The following is a 21,776-nucleotide window of genomic DNA, read 5'->3' as shown; positions in this document are numbered from 1 at the left end:
ACATGTAACAGAAGGTGATTCAAGACATTTTCTGCTTTTTTAACCTGATCATGGACATGGTTGCAGGCTGTATGAGTTTCTTGATTGGTGTCCTGTAAGCACCCATCATCCGGGATACATGGAGTATGTCGGCGCTAGGTACCTAGGCACATGAAACGACACGCTAATTGAGAACCTCGAGGCCCTGCTTTGCATGTGAGAAGTCTGTGATCTTCCATTGTAGAAATTCATCATGCACGCTTGTACCAGTACTGAGGGATGATTCCAGCACTATATGTGCCACAAGTGTTGCAGCTAATCTGCAACCTCCGAACTTGAGTTCTAGATCTTTCTCGATCACCGAACAATGGAAAAAATATGGCACAGTACAAAGAATATGGCATTCCAAACTAGGCGTCATGGAAGGAAAAGAATTTAAGCAAAAGAAGAAAACCATAAACCCACCAGTGACAAAATATCAACCGCTTCATCACGAAAACATATACCAGGTATCATTCGTATCGAGACATGAGCTGTTATACAACACACTCCAATACACTTTCTATGTGATAATAATGATCATAGTCATTCGTCAAATAACCCCCTCCGCCTCACTCCAAGTTAATCATCGCCCAAGGAAAGAGAAACGTACCCGGGAATGAGTACCCTTATCGACACATTCTCTAGTCATTCCCTAGACCTGTTCAGCACCCCAGCTGGGGTCAGCTTCCCGCATGTTTGTTGGGGGTTCGATTGAGGGAACGAATTCCAGAGCGATGTATCCTAGACCGATGACGCCGACGATCGAACCGGCAATATAACGGAGGACATGGTCGTGCAACATGATAGATCCGACGAAGACGTAGACTAGCGGTCAGTCTGTTAGCATTTATATCCATGAAACAGCGCATTCGCGGCCGAGTACTAAACTTACATCCACCACGACCAAGGAACGAGAAGAGAAACGAAGCGTAACGGTAAACATAATCCGGAATTTGAGGAAGGAACTCGAGACCACCCACAACTACAGAAAGCAGTTAATATGTGCATAGACTCAATGATAGGGAGCGGACGGTTCATACTGAGACCGAAGATGATGACATAGATTCCGACGACTAACGAGCCCACTCCAAAGGGAAAGAATTGACTGATACCGCCCAAGACCATGATCACGCCAACGGCGATGTTGACAAGACGGCTAAAACACACGTACAAAGTCAGTCGAGTTGTTTCGCAATTGATTGGTTATCAACGAAGGCGCGTTGATTGAACTTACAAGATGTTAGAGAGGTCCATTTTGACGGGCGCAATGGATTGATCTGACCGGAGAGATGAGATATTCGAGCGAGTACCGGCACTATCGTTCTTGGTATGTATTGCTGGAAGTGTGATCGAGGCAAGAATCGTTGGCGCAAGGTTGGCGAGGGAAAAAGAACGTCGCAGCCTAAGGAAATGCAGGTCAGATGCGATGCGCAGTCGGATAATTTGGATTGATATTGAGAAGGGTATATTGAGAAGGGTGCACGTACTATACTTGACTAGGCAACTGCTTCAAGAATATATTCAATGATGATCTATATATCGAGGAGACAATGGAAAGAAAAGGTTGCGATAGATGAGCGCATTTCGAGGCTTGACCTGGAGCTTCAGGAGTTTCGTTTCTTGGCGTTACGCAGTCGGCCAGCTGGGGTGGATGTGATTGGTTGGATGGGCACATCAAGGCCCACTTTGGATAACCTATCTGCCAATCAGAGCCCGTAAATAACTGTTTACTTCAGTCTCTTCATCATTGGATGCCTCAGGCACTCACTTCTACAAGAACTATGGAATTGATATAGATTTGAACAATATATGTACTTGTATGGTATGTTCAATAAACAGTCATGTATAGTGTTTAAGACTTGCGGTGAATGGCACCGGCACCACCCTGCGATGGCCACAGTCAGCACGATATGATACAAGTTAGCTGCAAAGTCCTTACCTGGTGGCTGGGATAAATGAGAGTGTCTGCAATAACGACATTCTCTCTGCGTCCTGCTGCAAAGACAATCACCTCTGCAATATCATCAGGAGTAAGAGGCTCGACACCACTGGCCAACATTTATCAGTAAGGAGTCAAGGAGGCACCGGGACAAGAATTACATACGCATAGACAGCATCTGCCTTGGACTTGTCGCCGTAAAAGCGGACGACCGAGAATTCCTACCGGGAAATCAGCATATGAGTTGCACGTAGTATGAAAGGTGACAGACCGTCTCAACCTGACCAGGATCGATCTCAATCACTCGAATACGAGTAGAAATGAGCTCTTTCCTGAGAGCAGTGGTGAAACTTCTCACGGCAGCCTTTGTGGCACAGTAAATGCTTCCACCAGAATATGGCTCACGACCAGCAATACTGCCAATGTTGATTATATCTCCCCGGCCACCTTGATCTCTCTTCTTGTAGACGGACAAGACAGCCTGAGTCATATTGATCAAACCGGTGACGTTGGTCGAAATCATGACGTTGATGTCTTCGGGGTCAATATTGGGTGCTTGTGCAACACCCTTGACTAGACCACTGCGTCTGTTAGAATCTCCAAGACAGCGAAGTAGTTCTTGCAGACTTACGCATTGTTGACCAGAACATCGATGTCCTGAAACTCGGCCGGCAACGAAGGAATGAAATCTTTAACCTGCTGAGGATTCGACACATCCAAAGCCACAGGCAACACCTTCACACCATCTCCAACTTCCTCCTTGATCTCCTTGGCCAATTGCTCTAGCCTGTCAACTCGTCGAGCTGTGACGACAATCTTAAGGTTCCCGGGGGAAGTGCGCGCAAACTCCTTGGCGGTCGAATATCCAATTCCCGACGAAGCACCGGTGATCACTACGGTCTTGCCTTCTAGGCGCTTGGCTACTGCAGAGGCCATTGTGCGTTTGAAACTGTGATTATTCAAGATTTGAGAGTGCACGATACGGAGTGGAAGTAATCCACCGGGTTGAGGAACAGCTGCGGGGAAGAGCCCCAAGGCGATGCGACAGTGACGGCCAAATAATCTACCGGTCGAACGGAAACTGTTCATCCGGGGGTACTCAGTCGATCAGAATAGAGGTAAGAAAGAGCGAGTATCTGTTATTGTCTCTCTTTAAAGATGGAAAAAGGAGGAGGTTATCTTCGGTTATGTAGGTTAGTTATGGCATTTGCGGGGCGGCTTTCTCTGCGAGTTTATTCTATTGCGCCATCGGAGCAGGGGCTCAGGCACCCAGGCACCAAGGCACCTGCAATGCTCATGCATCTCTTACCTGCAGTCTCTTTACCGTATTCCCACAAGTGAACATGATCCAGTGCTGCGTATCATTCCATACTCTGGACAAGCGGAAGAAGCATCCAGGAGTCGTAAGGAATTTCTGGAGCGAAGTCCGAGATAACATTATTGAAGATCAACCCCCTGAATCCCGATTGGCGACAAGTCCAATGGCATTTATGAGGTTGCAATATCGTGGTAAAATAGTCCTGCAGCGGAGATCGCCGGTGCATTGAGTGTTGAATTATGCTGCTACGTATTCGCAGTCAAAAATAGAGCATCTGCAATAGTTTATCTGTAGTTGGAGCTTGACTGCGTACAAAGAAGGTTGTATGGTGTATGCATCTTACGCGTAATTAATTCCATCTTGGCAGTCCTTGCTGACAATTGCTGCATTTGGTGTATCGTACTGTAACCCCGCCGTGCCTTCCCTTGGTTTAGTCAGTCAATAGTTTTTCCTTCCTGACCAAAAAGAAACACCAGTTGGTCATCACTTCTATCTCTAACCTATCGTCTAAGCTTCAACTAAGCTCCCTCGTTCCTGGTGGCTGGACTCTGAGATTCGACTACGTACTCCATTCCATCGCGCAAACCGGTCAGTCCGTTGGTCTCGGATTACTGCAGAGCGACTGTTGGTGTTTTGCTCGATGAAGCTGCCACGATTGTTCTGATTCCGATCTCGTCCGCAGCCAACAATGTACGTATGACAGTGTCTTGAATTCCTGAATATCCATTGTTTGGTGGTCCGATACTGCTTGTGACTGCTCAGCATCTCATTCGCTACAAAGCTCCTCGGTTGTCTCCAGGGTTGCTAACGACCCTAAATCGCTGAACGGACTTCCCAGTGGCTGGAGACCCGTTTTTCGACTCGCTCTGGCTTCCCAGAATCCACACTATCACATCGCGCCCCTCTCCCCTCTTCTTTAGTCTGTCGAGCGTCTGAAACAACATGCGAGTGATTCGCTAACGTCTGCTTCGATTTTCACAGTCTTGCATCCTGCTGGGTCTTCTGCAGAACAATACGAGCCCATTGCCGCGGCCATCACCACGTCCTACATCCAGCATTTCATGAACTGCCGCCTCGTCGCACACTACTGCGTCGCGGCCAGCCACAATCAATTAGCCAGTGGAACGAACTAACACCGCGGAGCTTTTTCTGTTTCGTTATCTAGCAAGTGCACAGACCAAATCGGTAAAGCGTGCTTTTCTCTGGCTCACTGTCCATCCCTTACCCGATTTTGTTTGGTACGTCGTACTGGTCATTCCCCTGCCTCATACTCTAGGTTAGTTAGAATCCTACTTACCTAAACCCGAGCCGACCCTGAACCTCACTCTGTCAACTTACGGTTTGCACTAAGTTTGTTACGTACAAACTTGCTGAATCCTCTGCAGCTTCCTTCGAGTCCTCCGAATCCGAATCTGTCTCGTTTCACCCACCGCATCCTGGCGACTGCTGGATTATCCTGTGCTCCTTTATTTGTATAAATTGCCCAAGGCTATTTTTGTTTTCACAGGCCTCAATGGCTTCGACCAACAAGGTAAATTATTGACCTTTTCCGTCTGAAACGTCTACCGTCCCCCCCCCTTTACTGCCATCCCTGGATCAATGAGGATCCCAATTACCCCCAAGTCATCTCAGAACAACCAGGAATCTGTCGATTAAAGAGCGAAAAGAGGCCGGACCGATCGAATTCAGGAGACAGAAAAATGCTGACAATTTCTGCTGTCATAGTTTCTCCGAGAGTATAAGCTGGTGGTAGTCGGTGGAGGTGGCGTGGGAAAGTCATGCTTGACCATTCAATTAATTCAGAGCCATTTCGTCGACGAATACGACCCAACAATTGAAGGTAGGTCCAGAGCTTGACCAATTACTGATAGAAGCTCATTGTCCGCTTGCATAGACTCATATCGTAAGCAATGCGTTATCGACGATGAGGTCGCTTTGTTGGATGTGCTGGACACAGCGGGTCAGGAGGAATACTCAGCCATGAGAGAACAGTACATGCGTACCGGAGAAGGATTCTTGCTTGTTTACTCCATCACCTCTCGCCAATCATTCGAGGAAATCATGACATACCAGCAACAAATTCTTCGCGTGAAGGACAAGGACTATTTCCCCATCATAGTGGTTGGCAACAAGTGCGACTTGGAGAAAGATCGGGCTGTCACTCAACAAGGTAGGTGAAATGTGTTTTGGGTTTCTCACTTTCAGTCCACGTCAGGCGACTAATGAAACTCGATTACTTGCAGAGGGTGAGGCTTTGGCACGCCAATTCGGATGCAAATTTATCGAAACATCTGCGAAATCCCGCATCAATGTCGAAAACGCCTTCTACGACCTCGTCCGAGAGATTCGCCGTTACAATAAAGAGATGTCGTCGTACCCATCAGCAAGCGGTGCCTTCGCTGGCGGTGCCCCCCATGGCAAGATGGACGTCTCCGAGCCAGGCGAGGATGCCGGATGCTGTGCGAAGTGTGTCATTATGTAAAGGAAAACGGCAGGACAACCTTGGGCAGTTTATGAACGAAGATTACAGTAGCCCTAGAAGCTCCCCGGAGATGACCGATTCTTTCTCAAACAACCTTGACCCGCTACGAAACCAAACCTTGAATGGGCCAGACACAATACCCATCTGGCCATAGCACTATTAATCTAATCATTTTTCATATCATCCACGACTTCTACCGATTTTCCTTTCTCCTCGATCGGATTGCATCAAAATCATGTAGGAGACCTACATCATACATCACGTCGGGCTTTTCTACCATTATGATTTCTGCTCTTTCTTTTTGGCTATCTGGAAAAACAGGGGCGAACGGCTCTGTTTATCATTGATTGCGTTTCTCTCTGGGAGACTTGTCCGGTTGCGATTTTTCCTTGGTCTTATTTGCAACACCCTACATTCTTCTCACAGGGTGAGCGCTCTTATCGGTATATTGCTTTGCACAAATGTTTTCATTATTGTTTTTCTCGACTGTCACTTACTTTTGTTTCCCTTTTCGATATCCCTTCTCCCCCATTCTTCTCTTCTTCGACTCGACTCGTTTATTTCCGTTATGACTACATCACATTTGTCTTGTTTCTGTGACATGTCGACATACCATGGTTTTTCTTTGGCCCTATACAGCGGAGCGACAGCAGAGAAGAGGTTATACGAGCATGTGATACCTCTTTCCTGTTTTCCTCCTTAGCCATGTTTTTATTCGTTGGCTAGTTTTGGACAAGCCTCTTCACGGCTTTTCTATTCACTTTTCTTTACCTCCTTTTCCTTTCTTTTCTTTTCTTTTGTGTGTATGCGTGCGTGTACTGGTTTGTGTATGGTGCGCTTGGTTGGATACATATATTGGGTATACTTTAGAATCTTCGAGCAATTTTCTATCTCTTCTATGGATGGTTTCATACTTATCAGTTAGTTGAATTAAAAGCAAAATTTCTGGGTTTGAATTGTACCATAAGACAGGCATGCTGGTATATGCAGTACATCTCTTTATACATACAGACATAGGTCTAATCTAAGCATCATCCGGGTCGTCTTCACCCTCTCTCTGGACACGTCTACCCTCGACATTCTTCTCAACCTCTGCCACCAGTGAATCAATATATTCCTTATTATTCCCAACCAGCGTGACGGTATTCCTCTTCTTTCCCCATCGCGGATAACTTCCCACTTTCACGCCATGCGGCATGACCCTCAATGCCAAATCGGTCAAGTACGCTGCCACCGAACTCTCGGGTAATGGAGTACTAATCAACACTCTGTAGGAGCCTTTCCCTTCTGGATCCGCCAATCGAGGCCTTACAACAGCCGTGAGACCGTCGAGTAATTTCTCAAATAGCCTAGGTACTCCCGGAAGAACATGGACATTCCCATTCGCAGTCGCAATCGGCACCCAAGAATCATCAACCGCAAAGACGTTCTGCTGATCCTCATCAATGTTTTCATCGTAGGGTACCTCGACCATACGTAACCGCGCCGTTAGCGCCGGGGACGGCTCATCCCATTTGAATCCCGGTTGTAATTGACTGGGTTTTGTGAGCGCCTTCATTCGCTCAAAGGCCGGTTTGTACAATTTTAGTTTGAGGTTGAATGCCTTCGCAATCGAGGAGTAGGTGATGTCGTCGTGTGTGGGACCGATGCCGCCGCTTGTTACTACAAAGTCGTATTTGGCGCTCATGCGTCGCACGCCTTCGATGATCTCTTCTTCGTCGTCGGCGATTACTTCGATGCGTTTGAGTTGGATGCCGAGGGAGAAGCACCAGCGGGCGAAGTAGGCGGAGTTTGTATCGATTGTCTTTTTTACTTGTAAGCTGTGTCCTTCGACAATGACAATTGAGAAGGGAGTTTACCTTCCCGCCCAGAACTTCATCGCCAATAATCAGACACGCTGCTGTGTTTATCGTCTTGGATTTGTTCTCAAAGAACGTCGCGGATGATGTCATGCTGGGAGCCGGATGAGCCGAAGACGCGAATGAAGCAGTCGATGAGTGAGCGTAGTTGGGCAGTGGACGAGACAGATGTCGAGCCAACTGATTGAATCGAGAGAACATGGGATATGTCTTGATTGAACTGTAGAATTGAAGCGTGAGGGGAGAGGGTGAAAGTGAGGAGAGAAAGAAGTCAATCTTTTCGAGTGGGGTGGATTCCTCAGGAACCGACTCAACTTTCAGCGATTGCGGGGTTGCCTAGTTAACATCACCTTATACTTTCAGACTGTATGATATCAGTTTGTCTTGATACAAGATACGCACTTTAAGGATTCACAATGGTATGTCGATATTCTTCTTCCGTAACGCCAGGAGCACACTAACTGTACAAGACGGAGTCACGCTTATATACATTCTCGCCCGAGACCAGAGAGGAGCTGAGGAAGTTCCGTCTCGGGACATCTCGAGCAAAAGATCCTCAAGCTAGAATCTGTGTGTGTCCCTTTACTTCATGCTCTCCCAGCTTCAAGCAATGTGATTAATGTTATGCTAACGGCACAGACATCATCGACGCCAAAACAAAAGAAATCCGCGCAGAAAGCAATGAAACGTATTCAAAACTAGAAGACATCGCTGATGAGCTCCCCGATTCGTCTCCCCGATTCGTTTTGTTGAGCTATCCTCATACATTGGTACGTTCATTCCCAAGCCTGCTTTTATGTATATGAATCCCTACTGAACCACTTTGGAGGCCTCTGGACGTTTATCCGTACCATATGTTCTTCTATACTATCTCCCCGAGAACTGTAACCCTTCATCTCGAATGATGTATGCTGGTGCTGTGGAACTCTTCCGTAACACGGCTGAGGTGCAGCGTGTCGTGGAAGTGGAGAGTGAAGGGGATATACTTGATATTGAGAAGAAGTTGAACAATTCTAATTAGGTCTCTTTCTCTCTTCTTTGGTCTCGTGTTTAGCTTTTGGCTTATGTTTAATTTGGTGGTATATCGCTGGATAAAGGTTAGGGTTGTGATTCAGTGCAGATAATCGTTATTTCACATGCTTTTCCGGAGCTATTATAGGCTCAATTCCGTTTCCAAATGCTTACAATGCTGAGTGTCTCCGCTATATCTCGGATACCGGCCTTGAACTACGGATGTTCTCCTGACCTTCTGCCAGTGTTCCTCCAATTGGAATACTTTTACGGTAAGATATACGGTTTTGCTCCGAAAACATTATGGCAACTAGTAGAATTCCAGTGAAATGTTTCATTTGCTAGATAAACACAGACTGTGTGGCTATCTAACTCAGGTATGACGCTCTTCCAGTCCCTCTAATTGAGCAATGGAGTCAAAAGCTCGACTAGATATTCATCCCCTTTCTCCTTGATACCCAATAACTCATTATCATTCTCAACATATTTCGCCCCATACTCATTATCTATGATGCTCTTGAGTAGGATAGGAATCACTGTAGACATATCATGTTGTCCCTGAGCAAAACGGTCAAGAGCTCCAGTCACCACTACATCCAAGTCCGCATCCACAGGAGCCCAGGGCTTGTTGGGAGAAATTCTTTTAGCCAACGAGAAAAGCTGATTCTGTGAAATCATGCTTTCAGATACATAAACGGCTCGATTCTGAGTATCTGCCGGATGGGTCAGGACACCGACAACGGCATCTCCGACAGTTGGTAGACTAGTGCAGCTAAAGTGCGAGTCACCTCCGTTGAAGATCGTAGGCTGATAATTAGAAAAATTCATAATTACCTTGTGCTGAATGGCAAAGTCTGTAAAACCCCCATTATAGACAAAGGTGTACGTCAGGTCGGTGGTTTTGGATTTTTCGATGAGGTAATCTTCAATAAGCACTTTGGTCTTGAATACCGAGAGCTTGCGAGTGTTGGGATTGCTCATGTTTGAGCCGAAGTTGGATGGAAGGAAACGTCTGACGCCAGCAGCAATGGCAGCATCAATGAGTAGCCTTTGGCTCATGCTGGCTTTATCGCTGATAGTTGATACCACGGCGTCTTGACCCTGGAGGGCGGCTGTTAAGGACTCGAGATCATCGAAGTTGGCCTCGACAGCCTTCACGTTTGCAGTAACGGTTGATCTTGAGTCGGGGCGTTTGATGACTTGCACGTTGAACTTGTTTGAGGCGAGAAGCTTTTCTAGGACGAAAGTGCCCAAGTGGCCGGATGCACCGACGAGCGTGACGTTCTTGATAGCTGACATGGTTAAATCTCTTAGAGAGTTGCTGTAGTGATTGAAATTGGCTATCTAAAACCTGAATCGAAATAATGAGGACTGAGGGATAAGGAAGAGGGAAGATCCCTATATACGTGAGCATCTATCTACCCATCCTGGTGATCAAACATAATGGTAGGCAATCATCCCACTTTCTTACAGCATCCGAAAAGCAATTAGAAGTTCCGATGGGTTTCAGAATCATGGTGAGATTTGGGATAATTAGAAAGCATTGATTTGGAATACATACTTCCAAGTTGTCTATACCGATATCCCACCGGACCGGTGTTAGATTTATTATTAATATTCTCCATTAAGTAAGCTGGAACCTTCATCCCACTCAAATGCCGACACTAACCTGCATTCGTAATCACCTCATAACTTAGCTTCATTTTCTCTTCATCCTCCTTCAAATCTAGAACACTGATATCCGCTTGAAATTATGAAATATGGATTTGTAATGATGACCTTGCACTTGTAACATATTACGGGCTCATGGGACATATGGCTTTGTTAAGCTGACCGTCGCTATGTCGGGTAGGTGATGGCAATATTGTCAAAAATAGGGACCTACTTCCTATATCATGCATTTGACACTCAATTCTAGGGCTAGGCTCAACGCGACATGCCTGTCACTGCGGTAAAAGCTTCATCCGCAAGGAACATCTAACCAGACATCAAGCCACCCATAACAAACCGGCATATGTGTGCAATGTGTGTCAACGACAGTTTAGCCGCAAGTAAGCTAAACTTCTTGCCTCTTGCAAAGTATAAGCTGCTAATGATGCGATAAAGAGATCTGCTTCGTCGCCATGCTTCTTTACATGAAGCGAGTCATACACGCATGGTCGTCTCCTGTGAGGCATGCCGTGCTAATAAAAGCAAGTGTTCTGGCGGTACTCGATGCTCACGGTGTGCCCGACGGGGTATCGAGTGTATCTATAGAGGTGGTCCTCCTCAAGCAAAAAGGATGTTGAGAAGTGATGAATCTGAAGCAGAGGCGAATGCTTCTGTCAGGGAGGATACTGAGCATGAAGATGGCAACGATGAATTAACGCTGCTTACAAGCTCGACGCCAGAGACATCCTTAAGTTGGGAGGTTCTTCAAAGAAATGTACAATTTCTCAAAACCATTACCATTGTCTCGCCGCAACTAAACCCGTCAAGCGGATGTCTGCCTCTGGGCCAGGGTATGGAAGGTATATACGAACTCTTAATCGCCGAAGAATCGTCACTGGAAGTGGCCATGGAGAAGTCGGATGGAATGAAAGGTCACGTTAGCAGGTATACTCAGATATATCTCAAAAATTTTCATCTCCGGTGGCCTATTCTTCACGGTCCAACGCTCAGCAACGAAATAGACTCCATATCACTACCGCTAGCTGCATCGATGTGTCTCATAGGAGCATGGTTTCAAGATAGTAAAGGTTCGAATGAAATATTATACGCTCTAAAGGTACATGATATCTTACTTGAGCGCTTGCTTCATAGCCTGGTCAGTACTCACCTTTCCCTATGGTAGTCCGTACTGACGTTTCTGTAGACTGAGCCTGACCTAGTGTCTGCAAAACAAGCATGGCCCATCGAGGTTTTTCAGGCAGTCCTCTTAACCCTAATTTTCTCACTTTACCGCACCGATAAGGTCGCCTTGTCCCGAGCCATGCTTCTTCGAAGCGGATTCATAACCATTCTCCGCGAACTAGAAGCTTTCAATGCAGAGAAATTGGCCACCCATTTGCAAACTTATTACAGCGGATCATATGCTCCGTATACCATAGCTAGGCGTGAACAGTTCAGACGGTTACTTGTTTCAACGTATCAGTTCGACAGTTATTTTGGTCTTGCTCATGGAAAGCCGCCATTACTTCATTGTCAAGAAGTTGGTGTATTTCTTCCGAGTAGTTTTGCGTTGTGGAATGCATATGGTGTGGATATATTCGCCATGCGGCAGGTGGAGGAGATGACTGAACGATCCGGGGTGAAAGTATCTGAACTGGCGAACCATACAGACACGGTTGCATCGACAGAGCTCCTTGTGGAAGACGTGCAACTGGGGTTATGCAATATTTTACATACGATATGGGTCCTCGGACCGGCTGATCTCAACAAGGTTGAGCGTCCTACTCACAATCTCCAGACATCACTGTTCATCCAGAAACTTGATGATTGGAAACATGAGCTGGATAAGATCGAGAAGTTGATTGACCTTGAGAATGTCACTAAAAGAGATGCTGCGAAACATCTGTTGCTGGCGTACCGTGGAGAAGATGATTCTGCAGTGGCATCATTGGAACGCATAACCACCCTCATGCAAGACGGGATAATCCTCTATTATTACCTGAAAATGTTCCACTATGTTTCCCAGATTATCGGCCCAGGAACTCGAATCGAAAGCTCAGAGATATGGCAGACTTCCAAGTACGGCAGAGAAGCTCTCGTATGCGCCTTGCAGATTCTCAAGATCGTTGAGTCAAGGGTATCTTCAAATCCGCTCATTCGGTACGCACTTGCTACCGGCGTTGATGTGATGAGGGTATCGCTTTCAGGCCAAAGATGCGAGTGTCTGGCGAGAAAAGGTCAGCACGCTGCCAACAGGACTCATCCGCAGTGGTCAGACACTGGCGGCCCATTTCGGATTGACGGCACACCGGTGTGTGTATGCAAGTTGACTTTCTGGAGCGATAGGTTTGAGAAAGGGATTCAAGGTCAGAAGATCATGGTGGAGTAAAGCGAGTCTGGGTGCACCGATGTATCCATGGGATGCGTTCACATATTGACCCTAGACAATGGCGAGCAAGTAATTCCACATCAGCATCAATATTGAATTAACATTGATGTAATATTCATATCATTTTCTTAAGGTTGCTTGAACTGGTATACTAGGTAACATCATTCTCCAGGTTAGTGCATCCTGATTGTCCGAATATGTCACCATTCAAATTGTCTCTAGGCTGAATGATGAGTTCAGAAGGTAGCTCAGACCGGAGTTAACAAACGGTGACATGCTTAATGATGTAGGTGGCCGAGCAATCATACCCTACTCGGCTAGTAAGACGATTATGGCGCGTCGCTTCTTTGTTCAAGTAGTGTCTCAAACCCATCACAAATTATTCACAGATGAATTCGGAGGCGAATGAATTGAAAGACCCATGATTGACAGACATGACGCAGAATCGGAGTAACCTATGATCAGATAGTATCTAGAAATAGACCGACAATGGTATAAACCATACACAAGCATACAGGTAGTCAATTTGAGAAGGTGGCACAAAACGGTCGACATGGGAAGTGGCCCGGAGGAGGGATGGTTGCATATTCCGTCGGAAATCTTACCTAGGTACATTTTTTTAGGAAGGTGTCCTTCCAACCTTGGTATGTAGGTACGTAACTTGCCATCTGACAGGCGGAGGTGTTCAAGAAAGATATCAGAGTGGGTAGTCTGACACATCCCTCTGTGGACCCTGTATTTTCCTATAGGGTAGTTTATGCCGGGGATTATGATTGTTTTCATGCAAGACTGGAAGCACCGGTTAAGACGGTCGTCGGTCAGCAAATAGTTGCAGTTCATCGAGCAGGGACCATCGGTTCTGTATCACACATTCTACCTGAGGATTCTGAGTTGCTTGTGGGATTCTCTTGAGCACAACGTACTACGTCCGTAGTAATATGTACGGACATATTGGTGTTACAGTGTTACCAGGATATGGGAATGCATGCATGTAGAGATGTCCAAAGCACTCCGAACCTATCGCCAACTCTTCCCATGCATGTTAGTTTTGCCGGAAAGAAATATACGTAGCAGTATATACGTAGTCAAGGGTCCAGTAACTACTTATGGGAAGTACAATTTGCACACCTGGATGTATCAACTAGTATGTAGTACTAGTAGCCAGTTAATAAGTTATGTGGCACAGAATGCTACATAGAGTGAGACGACAACCCAATTCCCACCGACCAACACAAACCAAAGATTGGCTGGGTATCGATTACCAATCACCAGAGTATTGTCTGTCTCTTAAGCTAGTGGAGAGAGTATCCCATAGCGAAAGAGGGCGCCGCAGCGGCCCGTTCCCCGTTCCAACTGGGCCCACCGAGCCGGATATTCAGGTGGTCCTTGTCATGAACCATGGTGTACACTCCCCAGAATCATATGATCCAGGATAACCGTTATTCGATCAAGAGAGTTCCAGTTTTCAACGGCGGAGGCGTATAGCCTTTTTCCTCAGCATATGGTCGATACATACATAGTACGGAGAAGGTAACGCCCAAAAGAATGAATTGAACGGAGACTAATCCTCAAGAAGACAAGCGACTCGTCTAGCACCAATGCAGCAAGCCTTAACCGAACCAATCACAGGGCGTGACAGGAATTAAACAAGGTTTGCCACTTGGTCTCAATCGGGGAAGAGGATCTCCACTTGGTGTAACGCACAGGTCGTGAAGAGCTAACCGAGGGTGGAAGTGACCCTCTTCTCAACCATGGAACTGTAGAGCGATTGGTGGGGCATGCACACTCTAATTTTTTGTCTGTATTGTATGTACGTACGTCGTATTGTACAATACAGTTTGTACTGGTAAGTAGTGTTATATTATCTTCATAGAATATCTTCAATTGATCCAGATCGCGAGACATGGCCATAGCACATCAGTGCGAAACTTTGCAGTCGCACAGATTGGTTTCGTACCCCGTGATTTAGGTTTGTGATCGAAGTCTATTAAAGGGATACGTCGGTCTGTCCTTGTTGTCTGTCTGTACTCTGTAGCAATAAAGATGTAGGACTAAGGACTCGACATGATAATTGCCGATGAATTGCTCCGTAGATACACAACTTCGGTACGGAGGCCTAACTGGGACTCCTCCCGCCGTCGAGTGGGACTGCTCTATTTGAGTTCACTAATTGTACATTAACTTCATCCTATGTACAGTACTCCGTAGACAGTCTGGATTGCTACACGACGTCGCATTGAACAATATTGCCGCTGTTAATGCAGGCAAATGGAGTATACGCGAACGAATTAATGGACTTGATCCTCTGTGTCGGTACAAGTAAAATAAAATACCCACGAGTCCCTGCTGCATGGACTCTCCCCACCGGCCTGGTCGCTGGGATGAACACTTAATGCAGTCGTATTATAAGTCACTGCGTCGTATGTTGGTCCCCGTTAGCCCCATATTATTTTTACTTCTCCCAGCTGGTGCCGACTAGTCTGACGTTTCAATATTACTCTTTCCGTCTGCTCTTTCCTCCCATCTTCCTTTCTTACACCACGGCACTCTCTGCTTGTCAACAACACCGTTTCTTCCCAATTATCTTTCGACTATTGAACGCAACTACACAGGAGGAAATTATTCTGACAACAAAAATTCAAGGACTGAACTGGAGTGACATTTATTGAGGGAAGGACGCGGCTGGTGTCGGTATAATAAAGAAATCCATGGATGTGTGACCTCTAGCCACCCGACCTGAACGCTTCAATTTCGGCGCATTTAACATCTCGCCGCAATAATTATCGGTTGACTTGAGTTCATTGTTGTCGATATCTCAGCTCTACGCAGACCATCCGGATTAGGAAGTGAGACATCTCGCACGATTCAGTCCAACGGTCCCCAATTAATGTCGCTCGACAAGTCAGGATTCTAGAAGAAAAAAAAAAGGAAGAAAAGTCACGCTACATGGCTGAATCCGGCAATTGAGGAAGAAAGATCAAGAAAATATTGCCAATCGTGTATCATGGATCGGGATCAACGACACAAAAAGGATGACCTCCCCTCACGTCTACTGAGTCGTGTTGGGTCCGTTTTCCGCCGGGCTTCGCGAAGAACAAAGTCGACTGTCTCAGCTCATCAAGTCGCAGAATCCAGGGGACCGGAGTCGACGTAAGTTTCAGGTCATAATGTGGCGCAACTCTTTTTCTTTGTTCGTTTGACGGAAATCGCTAAAACGTGTTCGACAGATCTACACCTGCTTCTGCAGCTGCAGGTAATACGACCAGCGCTACTGCTACTCCTGCTGCTCCACAACCACCCCAGACAAGTACCGCTACACCTGACCGTGGCGTTACCGCTCCAAAAAGGGATCCTGCATCTGTCGTAGTATGGAGCGACATTCAGCAGGAAAGAGCCCGGGCTTTGTTCGCCAAGTACGGTCTGTCTTTGGAACCGCACGAATGGATGTCGCGTAATTTCGAAGTGCAGCGGGTCGAGAAACCGATCAGAATGAGGGTTCGCCGCACTTGTCATCGCTGTCAGACGACTTTTGGTGCTGACAGGGTGTGTGCCAATTGCCAACATGTTCGTTGCAAAACGTGCCCTCGTTATCCACCAGCCCGCACAAAGGAAGAAAAAGAAGCGCGTGCTTTGGCAAAGGCTAAGGGCAAGCAACCAGAAAAGCCTTCGGATACTGCAGTCATTCCCACCACTACAACTGTAAAATCAGATGACGCCAAGAAGCTAAAGTCTAAACAACTTACCATGGAGTCTCAAGCCAGTGGCCACGACTTGGTTTACAGACCTGTCAGACAACGAGTTCGTCGGAGATGCCATCAATGTCAGACGGCGTTCGTGGGGTTTTCTACCGAATGTGAGACTTGCGGTCATGTCCGATGCAAGATCTGTCCTCGCGAGCCGTACGTAACATCATCTCTACTTCTCAAGTGAAATTATGATTAACTAATGACAACTACAGGCCCAATCCAGAAAAATACCCGGAAGGCTATCCTGGCGATGAAGAACCACCGATAGAGCGCCCATTGCGAGTTTGGAAGAAACCACGAATGAGAGTCCGCTGGTTTTGTCACAAGTGCGATACATTCTACCCACCTGGCGACAAGATATGTCGTACATGCGGAGAAGAAAAGGGGCCAAATTCACGACGAGAACCGTACGTATTTTCATCTATTACTTATCGAGATGGCCACAACTAACTTGAAACAGACCTAAGAAAGAAAAGCCTCCCATAGACGAAGAACTCATGAAACGAGTTCGTGAACGACTTGAAGATTTCCGAATTGCCGCCGACAACACTTAAATGCCCGCCTGTTTTATTGATCAAGCATCCTGTTTTTATCGACCATTCTTTGCATTTGAGATATACCAGCATAGCATTGTTTTTTCTGTAGTATCCTTATGAGTCCGGTGATGGATGCAGTCCAGTGACTAGAGCGTGATTTGACATGTACTCAAAAGAACTGTGATATTCTCCTACCAATGCCACTTCTATCTACTCGTTACATTTTGTACTACATACTATCCATTCAAGGATTCAGTACTCCCTATTCCAACTAAGTTATTACAGTTAGGAAAATCACCGGATTTAAAGTCTGTCTGAGAAACTTCCACTTATCCTTTCTTTTGCGTTTTGAGTATGTCTGTCGTCTGTTCTCCCCCTTAATTTTTTAATACGGTTTGATATCAGAGCTACACAACCAGCATGTAAATGTGCTTCTTATTCTATATCCTACATTAAGCAGTAGGAAACCCTACTGAGCAACCCGTCTAGCATAGCTCTCCGACTTGATGGGCTTAGGGTTACGTACGTAATGTCTGAGATGATCTTCTTGACAAACGAGTACTGCCTATTATGGAAGGTCGTAAATCCTACGTACAACACTCCAGACTATAGGTTCGACTAAATCAAAACAGGGGTAATATTAACGGTCTGTATACCCAACCCTATTTCGTCTGTAACCATTTCTTCACAGGGTGGGGTGGAATTGGGGAGCGACTACGTAACAACTATCGATTTCATTTTTCGGGATGGTTATCGATTTTGTCAAATATCAATGACTCGGTTAAAGTTTGGGCTGATATAGGGAGTAAGATATTGATTATGGGCTAGATCCTCCTGCAGATTAAGAGAACTATTTGTATCGATATAATATGTTGATATATTCCCGTCCCGGCGGCTGTGTTGTTAGTGTGTCGCAGTTTAGGGTATAATCCGAGAGTAGTATTATAGTAATATTGAAAGATTTCCAGTTATTAACCAATACGTATCATGATGTCGTTCGACTATTTTCAACGGTGAGATTCTAAGGGACTTTGGAATTGAGAAGGTGATAATGCCATTTGATTCACCACATATACCCCTCAGGAGTCCAGAATATCAATGCAATCCCGATTTATATGAGTACCTACAACGTGATACTACGTAACTAACTATACCCCGAGATTGAATAATAACAATATGTCCACTGCAACATTACCGCTGATCTGTGTCACTGCCTAGTCGGTTCGGCGCCGGACTCGACCATCCTACTGGAATTGCAGTATACGTCATGTCAGGCAATGCGAAATGTAGCGCAATGCAGTGCGGTCCAATACATATTCTAGAATTTGGCATGCTCAGTTTTGAGAGAGTAAACATCTACCTAGGTATAGCGTATGGAATAGGAAGGTCTTCGTATAGAGTTGACACAGCATATCGAAACTCAATTCGCATTTCTCAGATCGTACCTGGATAATTCACTTGCCCAATATCAATTGCTCATCCCATCGGACTCGAAAGTTGAGAGCTTTGTATATGCCATGTAAAAGTGAGGCTTGACTTGGACTCGAAATTCGGGTATCAATGGGGCAGCTCGTCGTTTCGGTAGACGGACGGCCGGGCCGGACCGCTTTGTTTCCACTTCCGATTTTTGGGGTTAACGACTAGATTCTCTTGTTTTCTGTAAACTTATGCGAAACTCACTTATTGTCTGATTGTGTTGGTTTATGTATCGGGTTTCTTGCTTTGACCTTTGGCTGTGGGTTACGTTTTAAGTTGTTGCCGAGGGGTTGGAAGATTATCGATTCGTTGCTATTCTAGGGGTAAAGCGTTCGTATTGCATGTCTTACATCTCGTATGATCTTGCGACATGTTGAGCATCCCTCAAGCTGGCTGGAACAGCAACAATGTTATCTCGGAAGAAATACGAGGAGTTGAAACATCACCGACGAAGCAGATAAACATACGTTCGATTCGTTTCAAGTCAATCTCCACGCCAGCAGAAGTATGAACTGTAGGGATCGATGTAAAACTCAATTCAGATCCCGAAACAAAGGATCAAGTTTGTAGGGAACCCCTTGTTTGGATCTATGACACGGTAAAAGTCTAGATGGACTTTGAACTGAAGATAATCCTACCAGTCAATCTAGGTTTGTCAATCATGCGACACATAATGAAGAATCCTTAAGTTACTTTGAAACATGAACTTTAACCACGTACGTTGTAGCTTAAATCTTCTAGAAACAAGACATGGTAATCTTGATTGAATTTATAGCTTACCTTATCCTTGCAAAGCTTCGTTCTGATCCTTCTTACCGAAACCCTAATCCGCCCCGATTTTGGAAATGTTTCAAGGATTACCCCGGTCAGACGATACGAATTCTCACTAAAATTTATGCTAGATTTCTGCACTATTATTTATGCACAATCAAAGTCTTGACTCTTGACAACATGACTCGTGAACAAGCGGATCTCGAAGGATCAGTCCAGAGTCTCAAGATCATCGGAAGGATTCAACTTAATTACACGCTTAATAGTACTTCGTATTTCTCCCTTGTATTCTGTACTACGTAAGAATGCTTCAAAAAAATTCTTACCCGGGCTTGAAGATCACTGGATTTTGGAAAAAAAAAATTCTTGACTTTGAACCGCCCCCAATACGTGTCACTGTCAATCCTTCCGGAACTTTGTACCTCGCTTGCTGGCATTTTAAGGTCATTGTACTGGATACCGACGTCTCGGTACCGAATAGGATGCCGTTTGTTCTTGTTCCGGTTTATGGCCCCTGGATGTTCTTTTCCTGTGCTGACTCGTAAGTTACGGAGTCCGTATTGAATAACGGAGTGCTAGCTACTTCCCGTTTTTCTTTTCTTTTTCTTCCAAGTCTTTACTGACAGCCAAGTTTTAATGTGAATTAAGTAATTAACTAATAACTGAAATACGCATATCACATACGTAGAATTTCCAGGGAATAAGAGACAGGGATATGAATCAGCTAATTCATCGATCGACCGGGTACCGTACGTGCCGCAGCCCTAATTGACTGGATACACCCACCGCAGATAGACACGAAGCAGCCATCATTTGGTAACTCAGAGTCGGAAACAAGTTCGCTGCAAATATTGGAAGAAGATATTCATAGAAAGAAAATCCTAGACTAAGTATATCGAGATTAATGGGTACGGAATGCTACAGCCGATGAGATGAATATATTTGAGCTATATTGTAACTAACTTACAGACACCGCTACTCAGTCAGATGTTTCCAAAGAACCTGAAGCCTTTACATTAGAGGGGAATAGACTGTGTTATTGATTAGAGGACCAACTTGAATGCTTTCCGGCTATTAGTGTTGAGTGTGTACAAACTGATTAGAGGGACGATGAGAATAGGAGTTACGACTCGGATATATGGTTAATGTCTCTTGACACAATCTTGAGTTTACTGATTTGAGCGTGGAGAAGGTATCAACATCGGTAATTTCTTTTATCTGACAGGACTTGAGACTGGCTTTATCCTTCGAAATATCATTTACCATTCGACACGTCTGAGATTGATATCCTGAGATCATAACATGACTTTTTGAACATACATTACCTCCAACTTTCAACGTCGTACTCGTTAATCATGACAAAATTGATGCAAAACATCTATCCTGAAGAATATCCTGAAGCGTGAGTGAACATGACAAACGCACAGAATGAGAAACTTGCTAGCTGGGATCCAAAGATATCAGAAGAGTTTCCTCCCCAACCTTGACTAGTCGGTATGTCTACGGACGCGTTTGCGGAGAACTCGACCCCCGGTGGAAGTCACCTCCCGCTTGCGTGGCTCTTTTCGTGCCTTTTTCATACAATCTCCGCAGGTAATGTATTCGATGTGGCGAGGTGACTCGTAGCCCAAGTCTAAGAATTCGGGTAGTTCGCCTTCAATAGACTCCATTTCGTCCAGGTCAATACAATCAATGCAAAAGGACCGTGGACAGCTATTGCACGAAAGCAGAAGACCGCCAGCATTGCTGGCTGTCATGCCGCATTTAGTGCACCAGTGGTATGGGCATATGTCGTTATTGAAGGGATTGTATTTCTTCTGCGTGGAATCCTTTTGGCGATTTACACACTTCTCGTGATAGGAACGCGGACAATAGAGACATTCGTCTAATTTTCGTGTTCGGCCACATACTACGCAAAACTTTTTGAATGATCAGCCATAATACAAAGTAACTAGATGTAGATACAAGTCTACTTTCTCACTCAAACTATATCAAAGTGAACATAGCTTACCTTAAGGTGCTTAAACTCGACCTTCGATGACTCTTTGCCCTTCAAAGAGTTACTGTCTGTAATAGTGGGTACGGCTTCTCCATACTTGCAAAGAGTCGATTCTTTGCTGACGTAATAGTGAATTGTTTTGTCGTAGACTCTTCGGTTCTTGTTAATGCGTCTCTCATAAAGAGCAAGATCCGTTAGTACTTCCGTTTTGGGTTGTGCCCTATGACGGGAGAACACTTTCCCATCGAACAGAGTTGTTTGAACTCTTTCTATTTGGGATAACCATATTTTTTCGTCTTGATCAAACGTTGGAGATCGCGGTGTAGGTGGCAATGATGATGAATGTACGTCTTCCTCATCGTCTGAAGTCTTCTTGCATAGGTCCAAAACATCTTTCCACGGCATAGCCAACAAGTCATTGGGATCAAAGCTCGTCATTGCGACAGCTTTTTGACTATCTCGGATCAGTTTCTGGATGAACACTGAATCAGACTCCATGGGTTCTGTCTGTATCGTGGACAAGTTTGTATTGAAAATGTTTTTGGTAATCTTCGAGGCCAGATAAAGCTTTTTATTGAC

The 21,776-nt window shown here is 45.4% G+C and overlaps 9 protein-coding genes across 10 annotated transcripts, besides 1 other annotated feature; 4 read left to right on the top strand and 5 right to left on the bottom strand.

Moving 5' to 3' along the window:
- Window positions 1-193: 193 nt before the first annotated feature.
- On the bottom strand, window positions 194-1,592 carry TSTA_064580 (COPI-coated vesicle protein, putative). The gene is made up of 5 exons (XM_002340338.1): window positions 1,509-1,592; window positions 1,256-1,423; window positions 1,062-1,177; window positions 914-1,003; window positions 194-846 (listed from the first exon to the last, which is right to left on the bottom strand). The coding sequence occupies exons 2-5, from the start codon at window positions 1,273-1,275 to the stop codon at window positions 674-676; spliced, it is 399 nt and encodes a 132-aa protein (XP_002340379.1). The 5' UTR covers window positions 1,276-1,423; window positions 1,509-1,592; the 3' UTR covers window positions 194-673.
- A 53-nt stretch (window positions 1,593-1,645) lies between these two features.
- On the bottom strand, window positions 1,646-3,295 carry TSTA_064570 (oxidoreductase, short chain dehydrogenase/reductase family). 2 transcript variants are annotated; one of them, XM_002340336.1, is made up of 7 exons: window positions 3,270-3,295; window positions 2,592-3,139; window positions 2,232-2,541; window positions 2,126-2,181; window positions 1,961-2,069; window positions 1,790-1,906; window positions 1,646-1,720 (listed from the first exon to the last, which is right to left on the bottom strand). In XM_002340336.1, exons 2-6 carry the CDS (start codon window positions 3,047-3,049, stop codon window positions 1,874-1,876), a joined length of 966 nt encoding a protein of 321 aa, XP_002340377.1. In that variant the 5' UTR covers window positions 3,050-3,139; window positions 3,270-3,295; the 3' UTR covers window positions 1,646-1,720; window positions 1,790-1,873. The 2 variants fall into 2 exon arrangements, with proteins under 2 accessions (XP_002340377.1, XP_002340378.1); XM_002340337.1 differs by lacking the exon at window positions 1,646-1,720 and having other exon boundaries at window positions 1,748-1,906.
- A 1,496-nt stretch (window positions 3,296-4,791) lies between these two features.
- Window positions 4,792-6,714, top strand: TSTA_064560 (RAS small monomeric GTPase RasA; the record flags this gene model as incomplete). The annotated part of the gene is made up of 4 exons (XM_002340335.1): window positions 4,792-4,809; window positions 5,004-5,118; window positions 5,173-5,448; window positions 5,522-6,714. The coding sequence occupies 4 exons, from the start codon at window positions 4,792-4,794 to the stop codon at window positions 5,758-5,760; spliced, it is 648 nt and encodes a 215-aa protein (XP_002340376.1). The 3' UTR covers window positions 5,761-6,714.
- Window positions 6,509-6,559: a microsatellite.
- Window positions 6,715-6,735: 21 nt separating the features above from the next.
- Window positions 6,736-8,048, bottom strand: TSTA_064550 (molybdopterin binding domain protein). The gene is made up of 2 exons (XM_002340333.1): window positions 7,620-8,048; window positions 6,736-7,564 (listed from the first exon to the last, which is right to left on the bottom strand). Exons 1-2 carry the CDS (start codon window positions 7,818-7,820, stop codon window positions 6,785-6,787), a joined length of 981 nt encoding a protein of 326 aa, XP_002340374.1. The 5' UTR covers window positions 7,821-8,048; the 3' UTR covers window positions 6,736-6,784.
- TSTA_064540 (GMF family protein) lies at window positions 7,640-8,804 on the top strand. Its single transcript, XM_002340334.1, has 4 exons — window positions 7,640-8,038; window positions 8,090-8,189; window positions 8,259-8,389; window positions 8,449-8,804. The coding sequence occupies exons 1-4, from the start codon at window positions 8,036-8,038 to the stop codon at window positions 8,638-8,640; spliced, it is 426 nt and encodes a 141-aa protein (XP_002340375.1). The 5' UTR covers window positions 7,640-8,035; the 3' UTR covers window positions 8,641-8,804.
- A 225-nt stretch (window positions 8,805-9,029) lies between these two features.
- On the bottom strand, window positions 9,030-9,929 carry TSTA_064530 (uncharacterized protein; the record flags this gene model as incomplete). The annotated part of the gene is made up of 2 exons (XM_002340332.1): window positions 9,030-9,437; window positions 9,465-9,929. 2 exons carry the CDS (start codon window positions 9,927-9,929, stop codon window positions 9,030-9,032), a joined length of 873 nt encoding a protein of 290 aa, XP_002340373.1.
- A 490-nt stretch (window positions 9,930-10,419) lies between these two features.
- TSTA_064520 (uncharacterized protein) lies at window positions 10,420-12,729 on the top strand. The gene is made up of 4 exons (XM_002340331.1): window positions 10,420-10,478; window positions 10,549-10,681; window positions 10,737-11,436; window positions 11,485-12,729. Exons 1-4 carry the CDS (start codon window positions 10,472-10,474, stop codon window positions 12,667-12,669), a joined length of 2,025 nt encoding a protein of 674 aa, XP_002340372.1. The 5' UTR covers window positions 10,420-10,471; the 3' UTR covers window positions 12,670-12,729.
- A 2,476-nt stretch (window positions 12,730-15,205) lies between these two features.
- TSTA_064510 (uncharacterized protein) lies at window positions 15,206-17,281 on the top strand. The gene is made up of 4 exons (XM_002340330.1): window positions 15,206-15,819; window positions 15,897-16,568; window positions 16,628-16,822; window positions 16,876-17,281. The coding sequence occupies exons 1-4, from the start codon at window positions 15,674-15,676 to the stop codon at window positions 16,967-16,969; spliced, it is 1,107 nt and encodes a 368-aa protein (XP_002340371.1). The 5' UTR covers window positions 15,206-15,673; the 3' UTR covers window positions 16,970-17,281.
- A 3,404-nt stretch (window positions 17,282-20,685) lies between these two features.
- On the bottom strand, window positions 20,686-21,695 carry TSTA_064500 (uncharacterized protein; the record flags this gene model as incomplete). Its single annotated transcript, XM_002340329.1, has 2 exons — window positions 20,686-21,117; window positions 21,210-21,695. The coding sequence occupies 2 exons, from the start codon at window positions 21,693-21,695 to the stop codon at window positions 20,686-20,688; spliced, it is 918 nt and encodes a 305-aa protein (XP_002340370.1).
- Between the last annotated feature and the right edge of the window lie 81 nt (window positions 21,696-21,776).

Source organism: Talaromyces stipitatus, genomic scaffold, assembly GCF_000003125.1.
Source record: "Talaromyces stipitatus ATCC 10500 scf_1105507295523 genomic scaffold, whole genome shotgun sequence".
Lineage (NCBI taxonomy): Eukaryota > Fungi > Ascomycota > Eurotiomycetes > Eurotiales > Trichocomaceae > Talaromyces > Talaromyces stipitatus.
The sequence above is the reverse complement of the archived record's forward strand: the minus strand, read 5'-3'. Positions and strand labels throughout refer to the sequence as shown.

Excerpts from the sequence above, each read along its gene's own strand:
- TSTA_064580 (XM_002340338.1), bottom strand. The coding sequence starts at position 1,275 with ATGGACCTCTCTAACATCTT. Across the intron at positions 1,178-1,255 it reads ATGGACCTCTCTAACATCTT|CCGTCTTGTCAACATCGCCG; the intron begins GTAAGTTCAATC and ends CGTGTGTTTTAG. Across the intron at positions 1,004-1,061 it reads TGTCATCATCTTCGGTCTCA|TTGTGGGTGGTCTCGAGTTC; the intron begins GTATGAACCGTC and ends TGCTTTCTGTAG.
- TSTA_064570 (XM_002340336.1), bottom strand. The coding sequence starts at position 3,049 with ATGAACAGTTTCCGTTCGACCGGTAGATTATTTGGCCGTCACTGTCGC. Across the intron at positions 2,542-2,591 it reads GATGTTCTGGTCAACAATGC|TGGTCTAGTCAAGGGTGTTG; the intron begins GTAAGTCTGCAA and ends TAACAGACGCAG. Across the intron at positions 1,907-1,960 it reads TCATTTATCCCAGCCACCAG|GGTGGTGCCGGTGCCATTCA; the intron begins GTAAGGACTTTG and ends TGGCCATCGCAG.
- TSTA_064550 (XM_002340333.1), bottom strand. The coding sequence starts at position 7,820 with ATGTTCTCTCGATTCAATCAGTTGGCTCGACATCTGTCTCGTCCACTG. Across the intron at positions 7,565-7,619 it reads ATGAAGTTCTGGGCGGGAAG|ACAATCGATACAAACTCCGC; the intron begins GTAAACTCCCTT and ends CAAGTAAAAAAG.
- TSTA_064540 (XM_002340334.1), top strand. Across the intron at positions 8,190-8,258 it reads AGATCCTCAAGCTAGAATCT|ACATCATCGACGCCAAAACA; the intron begins GTGTGTGTCCCT and ends CTAACGGCACAG. Across the intron at positions 8,390-8,448 it reads TGAGCTATCCTCATACATTG|GCCTCTGGACGTTTATCCGT; the intron begins GTACGTTCATTC and ends ACCACTTTGGAG.
- TSTA_064520 (XM_002340331.1), top strand. Across the intron at positions 10,682-10,736 it reads CAACGACAGTTTAGCCGCAA|AGATCTGCTTCGTCGCCATG; the intron begins GTAAGCTAAACT and ends GATGCGATAAAG. Across the intron at positions 11,437-11,484 it reads AGCGCTTGCTTCATAGCCTG|ACTGAGCCTGACCTAGTGTC; the intron begins GTCAGTACTCAC and ends ACGTTTCTGTAG.
- TSTA_064510 (XM_002340330.1), top strand. The coding sequence starts at position 15,674 with ATGGATCGGGATCAACGACACAAAAAGGATGACCTCCCCTCACGTCTA. Across the intron at positions 15,820-15,896 it reads TCCAGGGGACCGGAGTCGAC|ATCTACACCTGCTTCTGCAG; the intron begins GTAAGTTTCAGG and ends CGTGTTCGACAG. Across the intron at positions 16,569-16,627 it reads AAGATCTGTCCTCGCGAGCC|GCCCAATCCAGAAAAATACC; the intron begins GTACGTAACATC and ends TGACAACTACAG.